Source organism: Syngnathus typhle, linkage group LG6 (genome assembly GCF_033458585.1).
Source record: "Syngnathus typhle isolate RoL2023-S1 ecotype Sweden linkage group LG6, RoL_Styp_1.0, whole genome shotgun sequence".
NCBI classification, from domain to species: Eukaryota; Metazoa; Chordata; class Actinopteri; order Syngnathiformes; family Syngnathidae; genus Syngnathus; species Syngnathus typhle.
Genome location: NC_083743.1, coordinates 7,280,517 through 7,303,380, shown reverse-complemented (window position 1 = coordinate 7,303,380; position 22,864 = coordinate 7,280,517). Strand labels below are relative to the sequence as shown.

The window sequence follows — 22,864 nt, the reverse complement described above, 5'->3', positions numbered from 1 at the left end:
GCCGCGAGGTGTTTGAATTATCGCTGTCAGAAACACCTAGAAGGCAAAGTGCGCTCTGTGGCAGGTTAATTTTAGATCTGACTCGGGCGGGGTGAGTCAACTGGGAATACTTAGAAGGTGCTTTAAATTGAATTAGCATCATTCGTTTGATAAGGCGCCTTTGTTTTGCGACATGAAAGCATATTCAACTTCATTATTTTTAATTGTTGTTTTACAATAATGTACATTTTTCACTATTTTGACACTTCTTGAACTTTTGACACTAAATTCCACCCCGGAAAAAAACAAATACCAGCATTATGACCAACATTAAAATACAGTAACATAGTTGGCACAATTGTTTATCGAAAACAAGGCAGTGGTTTGATTCCTCCAAAGTGTATTTGATATTATTGTAAGCTACTCAAAAACTAAACATTTGGAACATGAATACTCTACTTAAATATCAGGAAAAACTTCACGTTGAATAGAATGCTGATAAATTTAACGTTTACACAAAAGTTAAAGACTGAGTCAACTTTAAAAGAAAAACATGTACTACACACGATAAAAATTCATTTGTAATTAATTGCAGACAATTCAAAAGAGTACCACACAAAAACTGCCGATTTAAATATATATATATTTCTTTGCATACTCACTTTTTGTACTTTCCCATCCACATCCAAATAAATGGCTTTGGGGGCATAGGAGGAGGAGCTGGAGCCCATGTTTGACCTCCCTCTCCTCTTACACGCCCGTAGCGATGCTGACCCGGACTGGCACTGATGGGCAAAGTTGAGGAGGCGACCACGGGAACGTGTCCTATCACACAAACAAAATAGGAGAAAAGAAAAACATGAATAAAAAAAATAGAGTAAGAGATACCAAGTCAGCATATTTAATTATGAATACAAGTTGATGAAACGCAAATCACAAACGGGTCAAATTAGCGAAAGGTGCCAACAATACTCACAACACAAGATGCGCGGCTTCCCCAGAGGAGAGCGACGGTAACGTCCCCGGGGTGACGACGTTGCAGCCGGCTCACTTTCGCCTGAGTGTTCAAAAACCGGAGCCGGCGGAGGCGAGGCGATGAGCTGAGCGATGGAGATGCGATGTGAGGGAGTCAGAGGGCTTTGGTGTACCATCAATATAACCGGCTCTCCTGGCTGGTTGCCAGGGGACCGTTACTATGGTGAGAAATAAGACAACCCCCTGTGACCCTACGCTGTGGTCAGAGGCCTCTTGTACATGCTGAGGGGAATGATACACGTAAATACGGTGGGCATAAACATAGCCTTGATTAAAATGGCCAATAGGTGAATGAAACACGGATCCATGAGATAAAGCATTAATTTACTCTGGGTCAAGAATAACCCAATTATAGGTCAAAACGGGACCAACCAACACAAATGGGGTTATTTTGTGGGTTATCCTCCCGACTGTTGACTCTTGTGACCTTTTTTTTATTAACACACATCACAAATAGGCACATGATGATTCTTGCTTTTGCGTTTGCCTACTCGTGCCCTTGTCCACTCATGCGCTGACTTGCTTCTTGAGAGGAGGCACACCAGATGGTTTGGTCAGATGAGTTGAAGCCACGCAGGCACTTGAAGAGATTTATTTTTGGTGCTATTTTGGAGTCGGGTGATCACGAGGGGATGGCATGGCCTGATAATCGGTGGAGTGTAGAAGTAGTGATGAAAATCCTTGATTGTGGGTTTTATTTGAAGTTCCGTATGGACAGCACAATTAAAAACATAATACATATATTTTATGTATAAACCCCGCCCCCTTGATTTCTCCTCCACACCCACAAAAAGATTTGAGATGTTTCTTACTACCTTCCGCACAAAAAAAATCTTCAAAACACTGACAAACATTCATGAAATTTTCAGTGGATCTTTTATACATGCATTAAAACAATATTGTCAAAAATAAGATCTATTAAGCACATATATTTCCCACATATGTATGGCAGTGTAAATAGGAGTCATTTTACCCGCCATTTTACCAACCAGTCTCCACCTGCCCACTGCCAATTATTAAAATCTTGACCTACAGTCACTGACAAAAGCCAGATAAGAGTTTTCCGACAATACTGTCACCCCCTCCCCTCGTCTGGGGAATTCCACATCAACAGGGCTTGAGTGAAAACGCTCCACCAACCAACGTGTAGGAGGTCATTAATTAGAGATGGAGAGCGTCATGCGGTATCCATGTCCCTCGAGGCTAATTAGCATCGCTGAATCCCACTCCCTATATTTCAATAAAAATGCTACGCAATGGAAGAGATCCTGGAATAAATGTGAAAAGTCCATCGTGTTTTTGTCAATCTAAAAAGTGATTACAGTTGACCTTTTCATATTTTCGGTTTAGCCGCTAAGTTATGGCTAGCTAACTAGCATTATTGATTTATCGACTAATCTAGTCCCTATCTTCTGTGAAATTTTTGTCCACATTTCTACTTGGCTTGACTTTATGTGTATCCAGAAGCTTTTATTCAGAGAGAAGGGAGTCCACATCAAAACAAACAATGTTGTGTCATCCAAAGGATGCATCACACCTTTAAACACATTTCAGGATAAAAGGTGCCAATGAAATGATAGCAATTTCAATGACAAAAGGCCTCGCTGTGCAGCTGGACGGACATCTGAGGGGAAGGGAAATTATCCTGATAATAGGACGCTTCTGGTTTTGGTGTGTTTGAGTGTGTTTTTGTGCTCTCCATCGGATGATTCGACAAAACTGGTGCGAGATACATTTCCGATAACAGCATCCGCTCTTCTAAGATAGGTCTGCTTAAAATCATGCAATAACGTGAGGAAAAGCTTACTAGAAGATCTGAACTTTATTTCTTATTAATCAAAGGCACTTAAAATGGTGACAGGTTTGTGATAGCCCCCAGTTTAACATGAATATCATTTGTTTACTCTAAACACAGCCACATCCCCATTTATGAGGTTGTGGACACTTGTGCAATCACATTTGAGTTATTTTTATTTCTCCTCTTGAGAAGATGACACACACACAAAAAAAATAATCGATTGCATTTTCTTAGGGCTTTAGTTGTGAAATGATTTATCTTGGTCGATTTTTTTTTAATATCACAAGAAACTGAAACAGCGTCATACTATAAAAGCTGTTCCTAATTCTGGCCTTCTCAACAAATAATTATATCATACGCAAAACACACACAACAGGTCTTCTAATAGAAGGAAATCATGAATGGTCACATTGAGAGCCAATTGATTGGAGGTTGCATGATTGCACGGTGCCCTTTAATCACTGCAAAATCGCCATAATTGAATTAAAGCCTCTTCATGCTAATTAGGCCGCCATTTTAATTCACCTAATTCTATGTTTATTTTAGGAACTACTATATACTTTGAATCCAAAACCCAGCAGTTAAATAAGAAAATGGGCATGGTAAATTAAGTCCACTGCCTGGGAGTTGAGAGAATGCAATGTGATGGGGACATCTTGTGGACTAAAAAGCCATAACAGCTTTAAAAAAAAAAAAAAAAAAAAAAAAAAAAAAAAAGACTATTAGGCAGAGGACGGTATTAATGTAAACAAATATGGATATATAAAAAAAAAAATAAAAAAGTACAAAATATTGTAGATTTCTAATTTAATCAGAGATTTAAATGATAAAAAAAAAATGTGTAGATACCCAAGCTACTCATCAAATATTCCCAGTGAAATGAGTAAAACATTAAAAAAGGGCGCTCTGCATAGTTCGGTACATGTAACCTATGAAAATACTTTTATATTACGGGATGTAGTATTGCTGATGGCCACAGAAGGAATTGCTGGCAAGTAAACGCAAGGCGTGACGTCACTGCTGGGGCGAACCCTGCTGCGTCTCCTCGCTGGTCGCGGGACTCTCCGCCTCCACGGGAAGACGAATGTTTGGGATTCCGACAGGAGGCCGAACTTTTCGAATGGGGCTAAAACTGCGCGGAGACGAACAGGGCGAGTGGGCTGGCGAGCGTGCGGGGCTTAGTGGAGGTCCCGTCGAGACTTGCGGGAGAAGCTGTGCAAGCGGGGATGGGCTGCGCGAGTACCTGCGCGGGGTGGTCCAGATGGGCGGCTCAGTTCTGTGACCATGGGTGGGGAGGACCGGGACGTAGCTTGCGGGGAAATTCAATTCTGATTGGCTGTAGGCATTGCAAGCGCTTTCTTCCAAACGCTCAAGAGTCTCCTGGAAGATGAGAGTGAAGAGTTGATCTTGTCAGTGTTTTACAATATTTATTGTTTTATATTCATGTAAATCAGATCTCACTTACATCTTCATTGAGTACATACAGAGGCATGGGACTCCTTCGACCGAGGGTGGTTGGTTTGGGGACGACGTCGACTGCAATGGAGACAAAAAAAAACCCAGAAATAATTGTGCAACACCAAAAAATTGTAAAATATCTAAAATTATAGAAGGTTATGGAACTGAAATGCATTACATCCATTTTCTTTCTGAAACGACATAGCTATAAATTAGGGCGAATGGTAAAATTATTATTGCGTGAGCATTCAAATTTACAAACAGAAAATACCTCCAAAAAATGAAATGACCTAAATAAAGTAAGATGACAAGATCATTGCTAGATATAATCCAGAACATAAAATGGCAGCTCAAATATTCGTATTGCCATTGCCAAAAATAATAAAGCATTGTGCAAAAATAAATCTTTGCTTACTATCATGTCCATTTTCTCCCTGTTCCATGTAGATGGGGGCTCGCTGCGGGACGGGTCTATGTTTCTTTCTACAAAAAAACAACAACAAAAAAACACTTGCATGTTTATGCGACAGCCAGACCAAAGCGAGGTAAATTAGACGGGACACAAAAAAAAAAGACGGGTTCTTACTTGGATGGCTTCCAGCATGCACACACGGTCACCAGGGTGATGAGAAGGAAAATGCCTCCGGTGGACAGGATGATGTACAGCGAGCTCCGTCCTGAACCAGATGCAGACATTTGAGATGAAGACAAAAAAAGAAATATAAAAAAAAATAATATAAATAACCTTATACATATAAACATACTATGCATATTATTTATTTATGTATTTATTTAATTATTCTCACACTGCTTACAGTTTTTCCTCCCCCCCATCAAATAGTCCATTCATGCCTTTTTCATGCCAACATTGTTTGAGAGGCAGGCATGCCTCTGTGCAGCTCACTGAGATGGAATAATTGCTTTGGCATGCAACTGAAAACAACATCTGAATATATACTGGAACCCCGGTGGTGTATGATGCCACCTACTGTAGACAGTGAGCTTGACGGGCGTGCTCTTCATGCTGCTGACGGCGTTCTCCACCATGCAGGTGTAGATGTCGTCGTCCGACATGAGGACACGGGCGATGGTCAACACCTTTTGGTCGTGCGAGAGCAGCAGGCGGGAGTCGTTGGCCTGCACCTTGCCTGCCTTCAGCCAAGCGTACACGGGCTTGGTGCCATTGTCGTGGGAACAGTGCAAGTTGAAGTGCTCGCTGTACTCGAGGACAGATGACGCCACCATCTGGATGTAGGGCTTGGAAACTGGAACTGAGGACGACAGCATAGATGCGCTTGAGATAGGAGGCTCATATATACAGAAATACATGTTTTAAGAAATTTAAATGAAATTGAACTTGTACTTTATAGTCCAGCTATACATTTTCTATCTGATCTTTAGTGATTAATATTGGACCTTGTAAAAAATGCTTCAAAACAAAAGAGTTTCAAACATCAACTTTTACTTTGGAAACAATGTAGACCATTTTTGCCGGATTCCTGACAGATAATATATAAAGAGATAGAAACAATCCACTTTACCGATTAATCGGCAAAAATAATCGAGAGATTAGTCAGGTATCAAAATAACTTCTCTTTTAATTGTATTTATGCATCCGGGATTATTTATCTCTATCAGTGTATTTTGCAGTAATTATAAACTGCAGACGACTCAAAAAAAGGTGAGATTCGTAGCAGAAGAACTTAAGGCTGGACAACATGCCTGCTCACGATACCACGAGCATCGGACAGTTCCTGGCACGGTTCAACATGTCCATCGAAGAGAGAAGTACTCACCATCCACAGTCAGCTCAATATAGTGCTCCCCCGTGAAGGTGTCATCCGTGATGGAGATCTCCACCTCGTACAATCCTTCGTCCGACAGCTGCAGGTTGTGAAGCAGCAGCGAGCCGTTCTCGAACACCAGGATGCGGTTCCGGTACTCCGGCCTAAGGTTCCCGATGATGTCGATACCGATGGACTGCACCACGGTGACGGGCTTCACTTTGTCCCTCTTCACCTGCCACTTGATTACCGGCTTGTCCGCGCTGCTGCTGGAGTAGCTGACGGACAGCAGAGCTTCTTTGCCCACGATGCCCCTCACCACTTGGGTTTGGCTCGTCACATTCACCCCCGACACCTCACCTGGGGCCAATAGAGAGGTTGGATGAAGAGTTAAAACGAGTAACTCTCTTGGGGTACGTCTGAAGTTTTAACTTTCAGGTTTTAAAAGAGTTTCAAGATCTTATATATATAGCAAGTCAAGTCAAGTCTCAAGTGACTTGAGTCAAACAAACCATGGAGGACACTCCCTTGTAATAAGTCACCCACTAACAGCAGTAGTTAGATTTGCAGACTGAAAAGAAAAGAAAAAAAAAAAACCACTAACAATGTTAAAGTGGTTCATTTCAATCATGTGACAGCTAGTCAGCATGAAACTGGCACCGCTAATGAAATTCAGGCCAAATTAGTTCTCCTGGACTTTCATTATTTACGTTCAGGCTTCTTTTTGCTCCGAAGTTTCAAAGTGTCTCCATTGTTAAAGGCAGACGATACGGTGCATTTTCCATCATGATGGGCCTGCTTATTTAGAGGCTTCTTTTGCACCACTGAGACTGGAGCCCTGCATTGATGCAATTTTAGATCCATTTACAGACAAAATTTATTTTGCAAATCCTATTCTACTTCCTCACTTTTTAAAATTCCTTCATGAATCGGAAAGTAGCCTTCGAGCTAAGCTCTCTTTTCGTAATAGTTGCCTGCTAGCTAAGGTAGGTTTTCTTAATGGTAAAATTGTCCCACTTCCAAAAATGAAAATTGGTATGGTCCTGTTGGGCTTTCTCGAACCAGGAAGTGAGCCAATCCAGAATAGTTAAGTCTTTTCATCTAATCTTACATTATTTTGTCCATGGTTGAAATGTGCACAAAACTTTACAAAACAAAGTACCGTATTTTCCGCCCTATTAGGCGCACCGGGGTATAAGGCGCACCTTCAATGAACGGCCCATTTTAAAACTTTGTCCATATATAAGGCGCACCGGCCTATAAGGCGCATAAAATAGAAGCTTTACTGCAACAAACTGAGGTTGACTAGGGTATGCACCCACTAGCCAATAACCAATGAGCCCTCTGTAAACAATCGCGTTTCTCAAACGATCTCCTATAAAATGATTGGAACTGACTAAAGTTTAATCTAACGCATTGGTACTACTTACCTATGTTTCCCTTCCATATCGATCCGTAGATTTACTCGAAACATGAACAGAGCGGCCTATTTTGACATGAAATAGCCTCGCGCGTATAGCAGCTATCGTTATAGCATTAGCCATCCGCAAAAACCCATGACCCTTAGCTCGCGATCTCCCATGAGCCTCAGCAAAGTGTAAACAATCGCGTTTCTCAAACGAGCTCCTATAAAATGATCAGAACTGACGAAAGTTCGATCTAACGCATTGGTACTACTTACCTATGTTTCCCTTCCATATCGATCCGTAGATTTACTCGAAACATTAACGGAGCAGCCTATTTTGAAATGAAATAGCCTCGCGGGTACAACAGCTATTCGGTGACGCCCCCTGACTACAGTTACCGTAATGTTGGGAAGCGATGCGACCTTGTAATTTACTAGTCGTACTAAAACGTACTAAAACATTTTGGCAAAGCACTGTGTACAACCAGTATGGATCAACAAATTCATCACTTGATCCATATATAAGGCGCACCGGACTATAAGGCACACTGTTGACTTTTGATAAAAATTTAGGTTTTTAGGTGCGCCTTATAGGGCGGAAAATACGGTAAAATACAATAGATTGAGTTAAATATTTCCCTTGCTTTCACTGAGTTGCCACGATTTTAGCGTCTTGTTTTTTCCTCCCTTTGATGGCAATTTAATTAGTCCAAATTCTTTGCATAGGCGCCTTAAATGCAGCCATTAGTGTGCTCACTGTGTGCTCTGCACACAAACAAAACAAAAAAATTTGCCCACACTGTGCTCAGGCTTTTCACATCTTGATCGGTAATCCGCTTCACAGAAGCTGCAGGAGATCCTCCCCAACATGTAAAATACTAATTTTGATTTCCCTCATCCTTCCATGAGATCTTTATAGGGAAGCTTTGTCTTGGTAAGCAAAACAGCATAGCACATATGTTCCCTGTGGAGACAGCTTCTCCCTAAGTGGACACAAGTCCAAACATTGGCTCTTGGCCGGCTGTCTTGGGGGGAGTCCCACTGTGATGTGAACAAGACAACAGGGAACGAGAGAGTGAGAGAATAAAAAGTGAGAGAAATATTCTGCACTGTTGACTAATTCTGTGCAGCCACGCAGTTAGCAGGGCATCGCCTCTTCGTCATGGCAACCTCTTTGGCCGTCGGACAGGGGTTGTCTAGGCGATAAGACAAAGGGCACGATTGTTGGAGCTCCCTTGAAAAGAGTGAGCGAGAGAAACTGGGAGCCAGAGAGAAAGTCTTTGTCAGCGGTGAAGTTGGAGCTAGGCACAAGAGCTCTTAGCACGATAGGTCCAGCTCGCTGGTTTGAACTTTTTTGCTGCGCTCAACAACATTTGAACAGAATCACAGTCACAAAGTAAAAATGCCAATTAGTAACACACAGAGGTTAACTATTTAAAACAATGAGAGAAAAAAAAAACATTGTCAAATGTGTTTCTCTATCACTATGTTAGCAGATTACTTTCTGGTTCCTCCAGTAAAAATAAAATAAAATAAAATAAAATTTAAAATTAATTAATTAAATAAATGAATAAATAAATTTAGCTTAGCAGGCTACTTCCTGGTTCACTGACAAAAACCAATTTGGGAATTGTATTGGATTCTGTAGACCATAATGGCTCCACTGAGCGCAAACCCACAAAAATATACACCTTTACTGCACCTTTGCACATATTCTCCCTAACTTTAAATAGGTTAGTGCCTTGCAATTGGCTGGCAACCCTTCCAGGGCATCTTGCCCACCTTCGTGTGTATCATAGGATTTAAAAGGTTGGTACTGATTATGGAGAAGTCAATCACAACATCGATACCGCTCGTTAACAAACCAATGAACAGTCATCACAACCTCTTTCTTTTGCACTTGGTGGAGGTAATAAAATGCCTAAATCACCTCTGCGGAGCCCTTAACTGTTTATAATTAAAAGGGCTATCAAATAAACTGTCCTGCAACCACCACGGGGAGAGAAACATCACTACATAATCAGCAACAGTCCAAAAGATGTTACCAGGAGCTCATACATGTCAACATTTTAAAAAGTAAAAAGTTAGGACACACCTGTGAAGAGTAGAAGGAGGAGGCCGAGCAGGGTGAGGAGTGCAGGAACGTCAGTAGAGAGACTGTGGCCTGTCTTCCTCCCCGCCTTCATCTTGTGTCCTGGGCAGAGGCGTTCTCCCACTTAGTGAGCATGGTTTAACCACGCTGGGCACGTCTCTCTCGCCACTGCACTGCAACACTGGCCTCTTCCTGGACACACTGAGCCCCACTCTCTCCTCTCGGCACCCCCAGTCATAGGCAACAACAGCCCAACTGTGTGTGTGTGTGTGTGTGTGACAGAGACATAGTATGGATGAGCTGCTCTCTTTCACACCATAAAAGCAACAAGAGTCTTGAAAAGGTTTTTGACAAATACGAATTGAAAATATTAATGAACTTTCTGCTGAAAAGTGTGCAACTGTACTTGAATGGCGCACTCGAGGTCCTCATTCGTCGGAAAAAAACAACTTGCCTCTTTAAGCTTCTGTTCAGTCTAACTGGAGCCAGCTTGGTAAATTCAAAAATGGTTACTTAGCAACCAGGCTTGCAATCAAATCCCGTTAGAGAGGAGGTATAAGGACATATTACTTTATTTCTTCTATTCAATTTAATTGAAATGCAACCATTTTTTTTCACGTGACACTAATTCTTTCCAGATTATTTATTGTACCATTTTCTCTAGACTAAATGATTAATACTGAAAGTACATTTCTCCATCTTGTAAAGAATTTGCAGTGCCCGCCGACAAAGGGAAATTTTATAAAGCAGCAACAACATGATTGAAAACTCAAAAGCGGGGCAATGTGAGAACACACTCGTGTGTAGTCGGCCATCAAAGTCCATTCCCCTAAACTCCGCCCACCACCGCCCATCTCGTCGCCCCTCATCCTCTCATCTCGTGGCACACTCCAACTCAAGGATGACTCTTTGCAGTCAAAAGGGGGGGAAGCAGGAGCGCCGTGAGAGGACCCATTGTCACATAGTCTGACACCACTTGTTTTGTCGCCCACGCAGTTCACAAGTCGGAATTTGATGTAAAACCTTGATTTTTTTTTTTGTCCTGATTAGTCAAGTGGGGCTCATTCCACAATTTCCACGGTGACTTCAAACCACTTTGGTGCACTTTAAGATTGAGATCAATTTCCTGTATTTGATGATGACAAGTTGAGTTCTGGAATTAAAAGCAGACTGAGAAAAAGATTTAAAAAAAAATAAAAATATTCAAAAACAAAACCGGCTTGCAAAAGTGCACAGGACAATTTTGTGTGTGTTTTTTTTTTGCCTGTGTGAGAATGTATATGCGCTGTGGTGTGGCTCAGATGCGCGTGGGCAGGCTGAGTGGGAGCACAGGGAGGCTGAAGATGTTCACGCTCATTTCTCATAACGGGAGACTGGCTCGGTAAGCCGTGCAGAAATATTAGTGTTTAATTTGAACTGCCATATGCAATAAAGAACAGGATGGTTATTTATGAGCCTAGTGACACCATGGAAATACTCGGTAGCTTCGTGCCTGTACGATTCGACAAACAGAAAAGAAGTAGAAGCTACACAAAGCGGATTTTTAGAGAATCTTTTTTCACCCTTTAATGAATTTAGCAAGCGAGTTAAATATGAAGATACAAGCACGTCATAAAAACAATGCACAATAATTTAAGCCGCAGAGGTCTACTGCCGATGCAAACGAGGTTCATACACTGACCATCCAAAAGAGAAGCCCTGCTATATATTTCAAGGGCATTCATCTTCACAGATCATCTAAAACTAGCACAAGTTTCACAAGTTCATGCTTGTCAATTTTGGCTCAAATACATCTGTACACACTGATGAAGACAGCTGAAGAAGTGCTAAAGTTCACGAAAAAAAGACAAAAACAACACATCCTCAAATGGTTCATTGAAGGTAATTTTTTGTTGAAGGAGGAAACAAAAACGGTGGTAAATTGGTGCGCCTGTAAACCAACTTAGCCAGCTTGTGCCAGCCGTCCATACTTGCTTGCTACGTTGCTTAGCCTTTCCCACTCCTCTCTTTGCACATCCAGGCCAGGACAGGGCCGTCGTTGCAATGTGTCATCGCTCTCTACTGTCCCCGATCCTCCTGTCTCTAAAAACAGAAACGGGCGAGTGGAGTTTAAGTATGTCAGAACACCGACAGAACAGTTGTTTGTTATCAGGGTCGAAAAAAGCTCCAGTGGTTTTGTTGGGGGGGAAGGACAATGACAGTGGGAACTCATAAAGTAGAAAAGAATACATCCTGGGACAATTTTAGAAACCTTAGATTAGGACTTTTCTTTAGTACTCGGCGATACTGATACCAAGGAACCAATACCAATATCTGATACTTCACATTTCTATTCAATCTATGAGATAAGTCTAAAGACAGACTTTTTGTTTATTTCTGACAAAAGGAAAAACATTTTTAGAGGCGAATTGTCCACATAACAGTGTCCACCTTTGTGGCACAAGTGAAACCAGCCTTGCCTTGGCATGAAGGAATTGACAAGAAAGCTGACTCTGACTTTTTAAAAATATATTTGAACATCATCACTTGAAATGCTACGATAGGTACCTTTTATATCCAACTCCCTGTTTTCTGTTGTTCATTTTATGTGTCCTGTACCTTAACGCCAGAGTTGCTGTTTTTGCGTAATGTTTGTGACACTCCTACGCAAGCGACGGGTGACTGCGCGGACAAAAAAAAACCCTGTTGCAAAAAGGGGGTCTCCCCCAGAGGGACGTTTTTGCCAGGCTCCGGATTCAGTCTGACAGGTTCATTAATTCTACTTGGCCCACTGAAGTATGGCTGATACACCTGCAGCTATAAATACAGTATCCCCTACATATAGTAAAAGGTAGCAAGCAAGTGGGTTAGATGCAACCACTGTTAGAGCTTTTGTTCCCAAGCCTGCTGCTTCATATTTGATCAAGAGTGGAGACCCTATCCAGCTAATTAAATCTTTAGAGTCCACTAAGGACCATGCTAAAGATATGACATATGAAAGTAAGCCATGTTGCCAAGGTTAATTTTTTTCATCCCTCACATTTTAGACCAAAATTAGACGTCTAAAAAAGGTTGATTTTTAGATCTAAAATAGGTTGATATATAGACCTAAAATAGACGTCTAAATTAGGTTGATTTATAGACCTTTTTTAGACGTCTATATTTGGTTTAAAAATCAACCTGTTTTAGACGTCTATTTTTGGTCTAAAAATCAACATATTTTAGACGTCTATATTTGGTCTAAAAAATAAACCTATTTTAGACGTCTATATTTAGTCTAAAAATCAACCTATTTTAGACGTCTATTTTTGGTCACATCAACCTACCGTTTTTTTCCATGTATAATGCGCAAAATTTAACTAATTTATTGTCCTAAAATCTTTTTTCCCTCTCAATCACGCCCTTCCAGGTCTCACTGTCATTGCCCACGTGAGCATTGAAGTCACCCAGTAGTACAATGGAGTCCCCAGAAGGAGCGCTCTCCAGCACTTCCTCCAGGGGCTCCAAAAAGGGTGGGTACTCTGAGCTGCCGTTTGGTGCATAGACACAAACAACAGTCAGGACCCGGCATCAGGATCTCCATTGCTTATACAAGATAATGACATTACAACTTTGACAATTGTTGTGTTGTTTATATTTATTTCTTGTCTTGCAAATCAAAACAAAAATAACCACCACGTATCTTTGTTAGCAACCACAGAAACAAGTGCAACCCTTTTTCATTTTTAACAGCGTCTTCTAAAGAGCGGCTGTCTCCTCAATTACCATTTCAATTCGACTAAATGACAACGTTAACATCTCTCTGGTGATTGAACAATGTGTTGAGAAGCAGGTTCATTTATCAGCGCTTAGAGAATGACGATTCAGTCGGCTGCTGCTGGAGCGCCTATGGGGTAATTAAATGAGTCACTCAGTTATGCGTATGCCTTAATCACACATAACATAACACAGAGGGTGGGCTCTAATTGGTGTAATTAATTATGTATGGATTCTAAATCGTCTATTGGTCCATGTCATGTGAATAAGATTACGCTAACATTATTAGGAATTCAAAATTGGATGGCTTAAAAAGAAGATGTCCGTTGAATTGTTTAGTTTTTTTTGGCTGTTCGCATAATTAGCATCACTAAGCCACATAGCATCTTTAGGAGTATTATTTTGTCACCTCCTCTCCTTCTGCTTTGTCCTCCGGCTTCATCTTCTTACGGGTCATGTGGCCACGGAAGCCCGCCTGGATCTTGGCGGCTGCCCTGTTGGCCTCGGGGTCATCCAGCGGGATGTCCATGATGTCCTCCTCCTCCTGGGGTCTGCTGCGTTCCTCCTGCTGAGAGAGCCATAGCATGACGGTACATTAAACGCCTGATTTTTTTTATTATGATAGCGAAAAATGTGCACGGAGGGAGGTCAGTAACCCAGCTCTAATTTTTCTCTCCACTTCTTCTCATCGTATGACTGAGTTGGCTTGTATACAGAATTTTAAGTGGCTTTGTTGTATGATTCCAAAACAACATTATCCACATCATTATATTGATCGTGGCTTTTAGAGGGCATTGTAGCTGTGCGTCATCATTCTAAAAGTGTTTCTCATATTTTGCCTCTCTCACAGATAAATAATAGAACTAAAAAGCAGGGTGTCCCAAAAGTCACAATACTCTTTTGTATCTTCGACTTCCTTTCATGTATCATTCAGACAGATATGACAGTTGAGGCGTTGCAATTTTTGTCAGCATATCATTCCCTTTGCGCGTCACTCACCGACTGACATTGACGTTACGCAATTGGCGCCTTGTTTTCCCAGACTGCAATTCAATGCCAGTTTGAGAAGTGTTCGTTTCTCAGCATCAACAAAAGCTGGAGCCGGCGGTCGCTTCCGAGAGTTATCGAGCTTTTCCCCGTACTGTTGTTCGAAGATATCGAGTGTGAGATTACGACGCTCAACAACAGAAAGGTTTATCCCTCTCCAAAGGAGCCGCCTAATCGAGTCGAGTTCTAGTGAAGCCTTCTCTTTTTTTTTTTTTTTTTGTGGAAGTAGCAGGCCTTCTTCTGCGTGGTTTGTAAAAAAAAAAAAAAAAAAAACATTCTTGTGCTTGACAGTTACAAATCGTCCCAAATATTATTAGTATTAAAACACCTTTCAGTAGGACACATTTGTTGAAACCATTTTAAGAGGATGACCCTGAAAAAAAATGACACCAGCATCCATCACAGTCATCCCAGAAGTGTCCCGAAGGAAAAGTGGTGGGCGGAAGAAAAATTCAGAAAAGTGTCAGCTGCATGTCGCTGCTGACAACTTATGTAAACATCCATTCTAATTCTGTGGCGCAAACACCCCGAGCATTGCTCGGGGGGCTCGGGGGGGTCGTATTGACATTTCAGACAAAACAGTGAGCCCACCATCGTGTCTCTGGTGTAACACCCTTCGATGTAGGAGGGTGACCACCCACCTGTGCAAGCCAGCGTTCATTATCATCAACTCACTCGGTTGCCAGGTCTGGGAGAAGGATTGTTGCTTAGCCACATCATGTGACATTGTTTTTTTTTTTAAATACCGTAATCCAAATCAATCAATGATGAAAACCGCATAGTCGGGTCATCGGTTTGATTATCGCATACCTCAGCAACAAACAAATGTTTACAAAAAAATTAAAAAGTAAGAAAATTATCATAAAAATATTACTCACGTTGCGGCAGTCCATATTAAAACTCTCAGAGATGACCTCGGTCTTCGGGTGGTGCGAATGTGTCGTGCTTATATACAGATGCCTCGCTGGCTCTTACTAATAAATCATTGCATGCTCAGTAACATTCGCTCACACACAGAGGAAGGGAGGGAGAGACACACACACACATATAGAGGGAGGGAGTGTGTGTGTGAGGCGGGTGGAAAAGAGAGACCTCCTACAAACATGTCAGTATGCGTTCCGTCTTTTCAGCCTCGTTAAGGTTACTGCGTTTGCATTTCTCACACGACAATATAAAGTTACACAGATGTCGTGCGTTGATAGAAAAACAACCCAACCCTGATTTCAAAATATCAAATCATCATTTGAAACTTCCAATTCCAGCTAGTAACAGTGCAAAAAATAAAAGCAGCGGAGTTGCGCCGGGCGGTGTTATAAATGTATTAAAGCTAACAGCCTTCTCCATCCCTCTGATCCCAGCTGGCGAGGCCGCCCACACGCCGCTGCCAGCCTCGGAGACAAGATGCAGGGGCAGAGAAACAGCCATTAATCCCACTTGCATCTCTCGTGTTCATTCTCTCCCACCGCCGCTTTGTTAAATGAGTCCCACGTTAACTGAGACGCACGCTTGAGTTGTCTCTGACGACTTGAATTCACTTTGCCGCCATCGATGGTCGGGAAGCTAATATGAAGAGTTAACGACGAGTTAAAGGGATGATCCATTTTAGGAGTATGGACGGAAAAAGTCAAACAAGGGCTATCAAAGTCTTTTTTTTTTTTTTACTATTACACACCGTGCCTGGCAACAATCACGATCTCCTATTAATTCCACGACTAGAACGCAGGATGAGTAGTGAGGCGTTACCATGGCAACGTCCTCAGCCACTCTTCCTACTCTACCGATTGAAGACGCACGCTCGCCGGTCCGGGCGAATCAGACGAGGCGGGCCAAGTGCGACGGCGGCGAAATAAGGCTAAAACGCCGACTCCAGATGATGATGGACGTCTCAATCAAGTTGCAATCTGTGGGCGCAGCGGCGGCACTCAACACAACTCGGAGCCATTAGGGACTAAGAGAATTACGGTTTATATGTGACCGCGAAAAAGGGCTCAAATCGGGAGGCGTTGATCACATTCTATTTTTTTAGTATTAGGATATTAATCTGCTGAATAAATAATGATGATGAACATACAATTAAAATTAGCATTATTTATTATAACGCTAAACCTAACCCTAACCCTAACATTTATTATAAAGCTCAACCTTAACATATTTTTTACATTTTAATAACACCTTAAAAATCAAATGTGGCTCTTGATGAAAGTTCTTCTGAACGGTTTGACAGAAGTTTGTGGAGCTAATGTTGTGTCTGGTTGATAACCAAAAAGCCTGTTAGAACTTGCAACGCAGCGAATGAATTCGAAATAGGATGACTCAGTCACACAGCATATGAGAAACAGAGAAAAACTGCAAGCCATGTGGGTTACTAACCTCTTGAGCGGAACCACTCAGCGTACAAAAAAAAAAAAAAGCATGTGGGTCTCACCATGCCATGATTTTCTCGACGGGAGGAACGCGTCCGGTCGCAGGAGGAAGAAGACGGTATTGACACCTGGGCACAATCCGGGCTGACTTTCATGATCACATGACCCTTAAGAAGACAAAGCTGGAGGAAAAAAACAGAAAGAGGTGCAGTTACTAATTATCTAAAAAAAAAAAAATTCATCATCAATACATTTTACTCTCCACAGTACACGGACACATTCATCGAAAGATGCTATTTAAAAGACATTCATTAAATGATCCTGCCTGTGGAGGCTCCGAGTTGTTTAGTGTGATTAATCCAATGCATAACAAAGTGACTCTTTTAATTAACACACAAGCTCTCCAGCAACAGCTGACTGAATCCTCGCTCCCAAAGCGCTGATAAACGAGACACATATTGTTAAATTAATACAACATCCCCGATAACAACTGGTTCCAATGCGCCTTCACTATTTTTAGACACGATTATTCTATCAATTATGCCATCGATTAATCAGATACAATTGCATTTGCTTTTTTGGTGATGTCGATTGTCTTTATTTAGAGCATGCATAAAATATTACCTCAATTCCTTCTAATCGCTGGGTTCGGGTGCATCCGCTGGCACGGCCTCCTCGAGATGTGCATCGGCCGCTTGACCTGGAACGAAGTTTTTGGATATCGTGTTTAATGCCTTTTAAGACTTAATGTTCAAAAACTCCATAGAATGACTTTTAATGTTTTTTAATGACCCACAAAAACTCTAATGTATTCATGATTGTGTCCAAACCGTCAAAAATACCTTCAATTTCTTCATTGTTGGTATCATTTTGTTCTCCTTCCTTTTCAGGCTCCTCACTGACTTGCGCTTCCTGTGTCAACGTTTCTGAAACCTCCTCTAGACCTTCTCGCTGATCATCACTTGGCTCGGCTTGCATTGAGCCCACCTCAACTGAGGAATTTTCTGTGGGTTCAGCACTGATGTCCACATTTCCTTCTGTATCAGCTGATTGGCCATCTTCTTCATTAGGAGCCTCGGTTACGGCTCCTTCCACCTCATTTGGCTTTTCAGCCTGATCTTGAACTTCTTCAGCTTCTTCTGTCTCGCCTTTAGCGCTCTCTTCATCAGCAGCCTGTGAATTACCATCTTGATTATCAGCAACCGTGACATTCTCCACGGTTGCCTCCGGTTTTCTAAGGTCGGCAGCTTCCCCCTCAGTGGTCCCTTCAGTGTCCTTCGCGCTCCCTTCTGCGTCTTCCTCGACACTCACTTCAGCCAACTCCTCAGCCTTCTCTTGAGCCTCTTCCTGAGCCTCTTCCTGAGTCACTTCTATAGACTCCTCCTGAGCCACTTCCTCAGCATTCTTCTTGGCTTTCCCTTCAGTGTCCTCCTCAGAAACCCCTTTAGCCGACTGAGCTCCCTCAGCCACCCCCTGATCTTCCTCCTGAGAATTTTCTTGAGCCTCCTCCTGAGCCACTTCTATCGCCTTCTCCTGAACCTCTTCCCCAGCCACTTCTATCGCCTCCTCCTGAGCCACTTCCTTCGCATCCCCCTCAGCCACTTTCTTCGACTCTCCAGCTTCTGTGCTCTCGTCTCCTCCTGAGACTCCAGTTTGTGTCTCGGACGGAGGTACATCCTGATCTTGCTCGTTTTGAGCATCAGTCTGATCAGTTGTTGCTACGGAGTCTTGAGGTCGTATGGACTCTGAGGACTGAGCGGACACTTCTTCGGTTTGTAGCTCAGGTCTTTCTTCTCTGGAAACAAATGGAGATTGACACTTGTGTTTGTCTGAATATTAAAATGTTACTTAAATTCCACACAATTAATTTTTAAGCACTAAATATATTAATTGTCTTTGTCTCATAATGTATTTGGGTTGAGTAAACTTAATTTATCTTGGTTAACTTAATTAAATTACTAAATTGGTTCCAATTTACTTGGATTTAATAAACGTAATTCATTCAAGTACAGTTTATTATAACTAGTTGAAATTAACATTTACATCTATTTAGGCAGTCAACGTTTTTTTTGAGTGCATAATTGTATAATACTGTATGATGGCAACAGTTTGAGCCTGGAAGAAAAACAACTTTTAGTTTGAGACTCAACCATTTAGACTAACATTCACACTCATGGCTGAGTTCGACTTCAATTAACCTAATGTGTATTCTCAAATTGTAGGAGGAAGCTGGAGTACCTGGAGGGGGACACCCACGCAAGCCAAGTTGTTCCTGACAAAATTTATTTTACACAGATATCAAAGGCAGCGTGGTGCTCGAGTGGTTAGCAATTCTTTCTTGCAGTTCTGAGATTTGGCAGTGTTCAAATCACAGCCCCAGCCCCTCTGTGTGGAGTTTGAATTTTCAACGGGTACATTTGATGAATTATTATGAATATCTTAACAATACGCTTGGATGAGTGAGTCACGCTGTGATAACGTGATTGCAACGCTTCATTTCAAAGCCCTTTTTTTTTTCTAATCAACTTTCAATGAACTCAGTTGTTTAGTCATAAACAAATCCGACAGTTAAATTTATCTTTATTTTAAAAATAAATTGGCACTCGTCTACATACTGTCAATTCGATTAAATCAAATTAGACCATTCAGTCATTGCAGATCCATCAAAAGTAGCACAAGGCAGAAAATGCACAATTGCATGAAAAAAACCAACAACAATAACAATACAAAAAAATAAACTTACTCAGAAACTCCTGTTTCAGGCCCCGCTTGAGGACCATCCTGCAGAAGAACAATATAATACAACGTCAGAGCTATTGTAAAAGAATTGCAGCAGCACTGGCACACACACAAGAGAAGTCTAATAAGCAAGATGGAAGGTGACATCAATCACAGTCGACGTTGAATGAGCACCAACTGGCCTGAAATGAACGGTCGTTGTCAAATCGCTCTTCCAAGCTGGCAGCCCACTGAATTGGATCCACGCCACTGTCTGCAAGCCAAAAACAGGTAAGCAATTTCAAATCACTTCATTGTGCTGCTATGGTGACACGCCACAGCAAATGAACAAATGCAAAGATGATTACTTTCTCGTTGGCCGAGAAGACGCTTGAAGTAGAGGGCAGCATATTTGGGAATATCTGCAGGTTGATCTCGAAGGATTTCTCGGACTAGTCCTTCCAGAATGGCACCGAATCCCCGTGGGATTCTCAGTTGGGTGTTGCAGAAAGGCACTGACATGTTGACAACTCGTTGAAGCAAGAATCTCTTTTTTTTAGGGAAGTTAACTCGCGGAAACTTTGTCCGTGAGGCTCTGCCGCTAACCAGCTAGCACTCTAAAGTCATACTTGTCATTGAAATGTCTGACAATCTGTCTCCTTTTCTGTTGAGAATTTAATACGTTTAAAATATACTTATGTGTATTAAGGTTGACGACTTAGACAAACCGCTGTGACCTACCTTCAGTAGCTGAACGTTTATGCTAACGGTGTGTGGAGACGCTGTTGTTGTTGTTACCTGTTGCTAGGCAACGTTTGTAACGACGGACAAGGCCCAGATCTTATAGAAAAAAAAAAAGTAGTTTGATTTTGCTGTATGGGCCTTTCCAAACGTCGGCGTCATTTTCTAGTGGTAACTCTCATTAAAATAACATAATTCTATATTATAATTCTATATAATATACAGTGATACCTCGCTACTTCGCGTTTCGTTTATCGCGGCTTCACTACATCGCGATATTTTTCCCCAAATTAGAAATACATTTAAAAGTCAAAATAAAACTTCTAAATTGAGGAAACATGTGTCTAACCTTTAGGACAATGTAGTATTGATCCAAATGCTCCTTTACATTCCTTTAGAAGTCCGTTTTGGCGTGTTACACACACACACACACACACACACACACACACACTGAAAATGTATTTTTGCCTATCTCAGGAAACTTTTTTTTTTTCAGGTTGCAAAGGATTAACATGAATACAGACAGCCACATTGCATTTATACTAACATGTTGGCATTATTTAGATTATAGTGATTCAAAAGATAATTCTCTATCCATCGATCCATCAGACAGAATACATAGACCCCATATTTTCTGTCTCTCCTTGCAGATGATGGCTGCTAATATCTTCTCAAGTCAGGCGTGTGTGATGACTGCGTACTCCGAGTTGGTGCTCAGTTTGCGTCTGACCTCTCTGGGCTGCGGGAGGTGAAGTCTTTCAGCTGAGCGCGAGGCCTCTATGTGACCCATTGATTCGCAGCCTCGCCACTGAAACAGCAGAGCAAGAGTGTGAGTATTAGAGTAAATAGAGCATTAAAAAAACAACCTGCACATAAAAATCCACACTAATAGTGTTAGATAGTCCCTTCGCTTACCCGTTGTAAGTCTTCTGTTGCCAAATAGGCCTGAGTGAGTTCTGGTGTGCTGACACCTCTGATTGAAATCATGATTTCGGCATATGGAACCTCACTTTGACTCTCATTGTCTGTAAATTTAAAGAATATTTTATTTAAACACAAGTTCATCGTCTGTCAAAAGTATCTTGCAGGGACAATTTCACCTTCAGAGGTAACCCTTAAGGTCCGTTGTTCATTTTGGGATGCCGATGAATCTGGACGGGATAATGAAATGGTAAATAGCAGATTTTCATTTGGTGCATTCATTTTTTTTCATATTACCATTTGTGGGTGAGAAAATCGCTCGGGAATGTGTCGGCGAACTGAAATTGGAGTAAACAAAAATGAGAAATCACAAAGTCCTAATAATGGATATATTATATCAAAAATTAACCCTGACCTGGGTATATCATCTTCGTCATCATCACACTCTGAAACATGTCAAACAATTGAATAGTATTCAAATTTCAAATAAATTGGACAGATTATACTTCTCCCATCATACTTACCATTCCTCCGGCATTGTTTGCGATTCAAACACAAATAAACGACCAAAGCCATCACCGCCATACACATAGCGACGGAAAAAGTTGCCAAAACTTGAGTTTCTGTAAATCTCCATACTTCCAGAGAGAAGAAAAAAAAATCATATCTCATTGCTAATGAATATATTTACTATTGTGTATTTATATAACAAGTGGTTTCTCACCTCCGCTTGAATCCATTGGCTTAACAGTAGCAGGCACTATGAATGAAAATCACAGTTTGTGGTGGCAAAAGAAAATGTGTAATGTCAATAAATGCATTTCATGAATCAGACAATATGTAAAATACAGAGTGCCAGATTTTTTCTACTTACTATTATTAGTTGGAGCAACTTTCCAGGTTCGGGTACTTGTCCTAGCTTCAATATTATTATAGCGTTGACTACCATTTACATAAAGAGCTACAACTTGATGTGTTTTGGTGTTAAGATCCGGTTCATCTGTTGCTTGTGTGTAACAAGTGTAGTTAAATTTCAGATCCTGTGTGGAAACTCTGGGTAGATGAAGAGTTACTACGCAAGAGGTGCGGTTTCGGTCCCCGAGGCACTCAAAGCTCTCGGGTTCTTTGCTCCAACAACCCCGAAGAAATTCTTTAGAACAGTTGTAATGGCATTTTAGTGTGAGGGATTGCCCCAATGTAACAAGCTTGGATTCAAAGGGCACATTGCAGCACACCGTATCTGTAGAAATAGAAAATTATTTGTTAGATGATGATATAATTACAGAAAAATCAAATCAATGTTACCTTTGGTTATCCATAGATAAAGCAATGTTAAATGGAATATGATCAGCATTGTTCAAGTGAAATCTTGTCGAGTGCTGCCTTTAAAATGAACTCAGCTCGTTTACAGAGTTTTGGAAATATACTGCCAAGCCCCCATCTAACCACAGGAAGTGGCGTACCTACGACTGTAAGAAAATAACTTTCCATTTTGTCGCAGCTGGCGCATCGCTACGGAAAGTTCAGTTGAGAGATGACAAGCTTGTCGTCAAAGATGATATGCCAACTGTAAACCCAATCATTGATATTTAAAGGCGCGAGAAAATTGTTGGGAAAAAAAAGCGTTGGATAAATGATGCAATAGATGAAGATGTGGTACATGTCTTTAGAAAATGCGACTGATGATCATTTCAAACAGGATGTTAATCTTTAAATCCTAAATGTGCATGTTTGAAACAAGCACATCATTTTTGTATTTTCGTGCGTTCCATTCGCCTCATTGTCAGC

At 41.4% G+C, this 22,864-nt stretch overlaps 3 protein-coding genes across 3 annotated transcripts; all 3 read right to left on the bottom strand.

Annotated features, from left to right (window-relative positions):
* Nucleotides 1-3,543: 3,543 nt before the first annotated feature.
* Nucleotides 3,544-9,732, bottom strand: hepacama (hepatic and glial cell adhesion molecule a). Its single transcript, XM_061281298.1, has 7 exons — nt 9,555-9,732; nt 6,067-6,414; nt 5,260-5,541; nt 4,857-4,947; nt 4,686-4,753; nt 4,278-4,348; nt 3,544-4,192 (listed from the first exon to the last, which is right to left on the bottom strand). The coding sequence occupies exons 1-7, from the start codon at nt 9,643-9,645 to the stop codon at nt 3,827-3,829; spliced, it is 1,317 nt and encodes a 438-aa protein (XP_061137282.1). The 5' UTR covers nt 9,646-9,732; the 3' UTR covers nt 3,544-3,826.
* Nucleotides 9,733-12,836: 3,104 nt separating this feature from the next.
* Nucleotides 12,837-20,470, bottom strand: LOC133156006 (neurofilament medium polypeptide-like). The gene is made up of 8 exons (XM_061281737.1): nt 19,783-20,470; nt 19,618-19,688; nt 19,440-19,477; nt 17,539-18,491; nt 17,321-17,396; nt 16,759-16,878; nt 13,696-13,854; nt 12,837-13,416 (listed from the first exon to the last, which is right to left on the bottom strand). The coding sequence occupies exons 1-5, from the start codon at nt 19,934-19,936 to the stop codon at nt 17,332-17,334; spliced, it is 1,281 nt and encodes a 426-aa protein (XP_061137721.1). The 5' UTR covers nt 19,937-20,470; the 3' UTR covers nt 12,837-13,416; nt 13,696-13,854; nt 16,759-16,878; nt 17,321-17,331.
* A 144-nt stretch (nt 20,471-20,614) lies between these two features.
* On the bottom strand, nt 20,615-22,535 carry LOC133156007 (uncharacterized). The gene is made up of 9 exons (XM_061281738.1): nt 22,382-22,535; nt 21,951-22,316; nt 21,801-21,836; nt 21,601-21,714; nt 21,492-21,522; nt 21,374-21,414; nt 21,256-21,306; nt 21,071-21,180; nt 20,615-20,963 (listed from the first exon to the last, which is right to left on the bottom strand). The coding sequence occupies exons 1-9, from the start codon at nt 22,428-22,430 to the stop codon at nt 20,832-20,834; spliced, it is 930 nt and encodes a 309-aa protein (XP_061137722.1). The 5' UTR covers nt 22,431-22,535; the 3' UTR covers nt 20,615-20,831.
* Nucleotides 22,536-22,864: the final 329 nt, after the last annotated feature.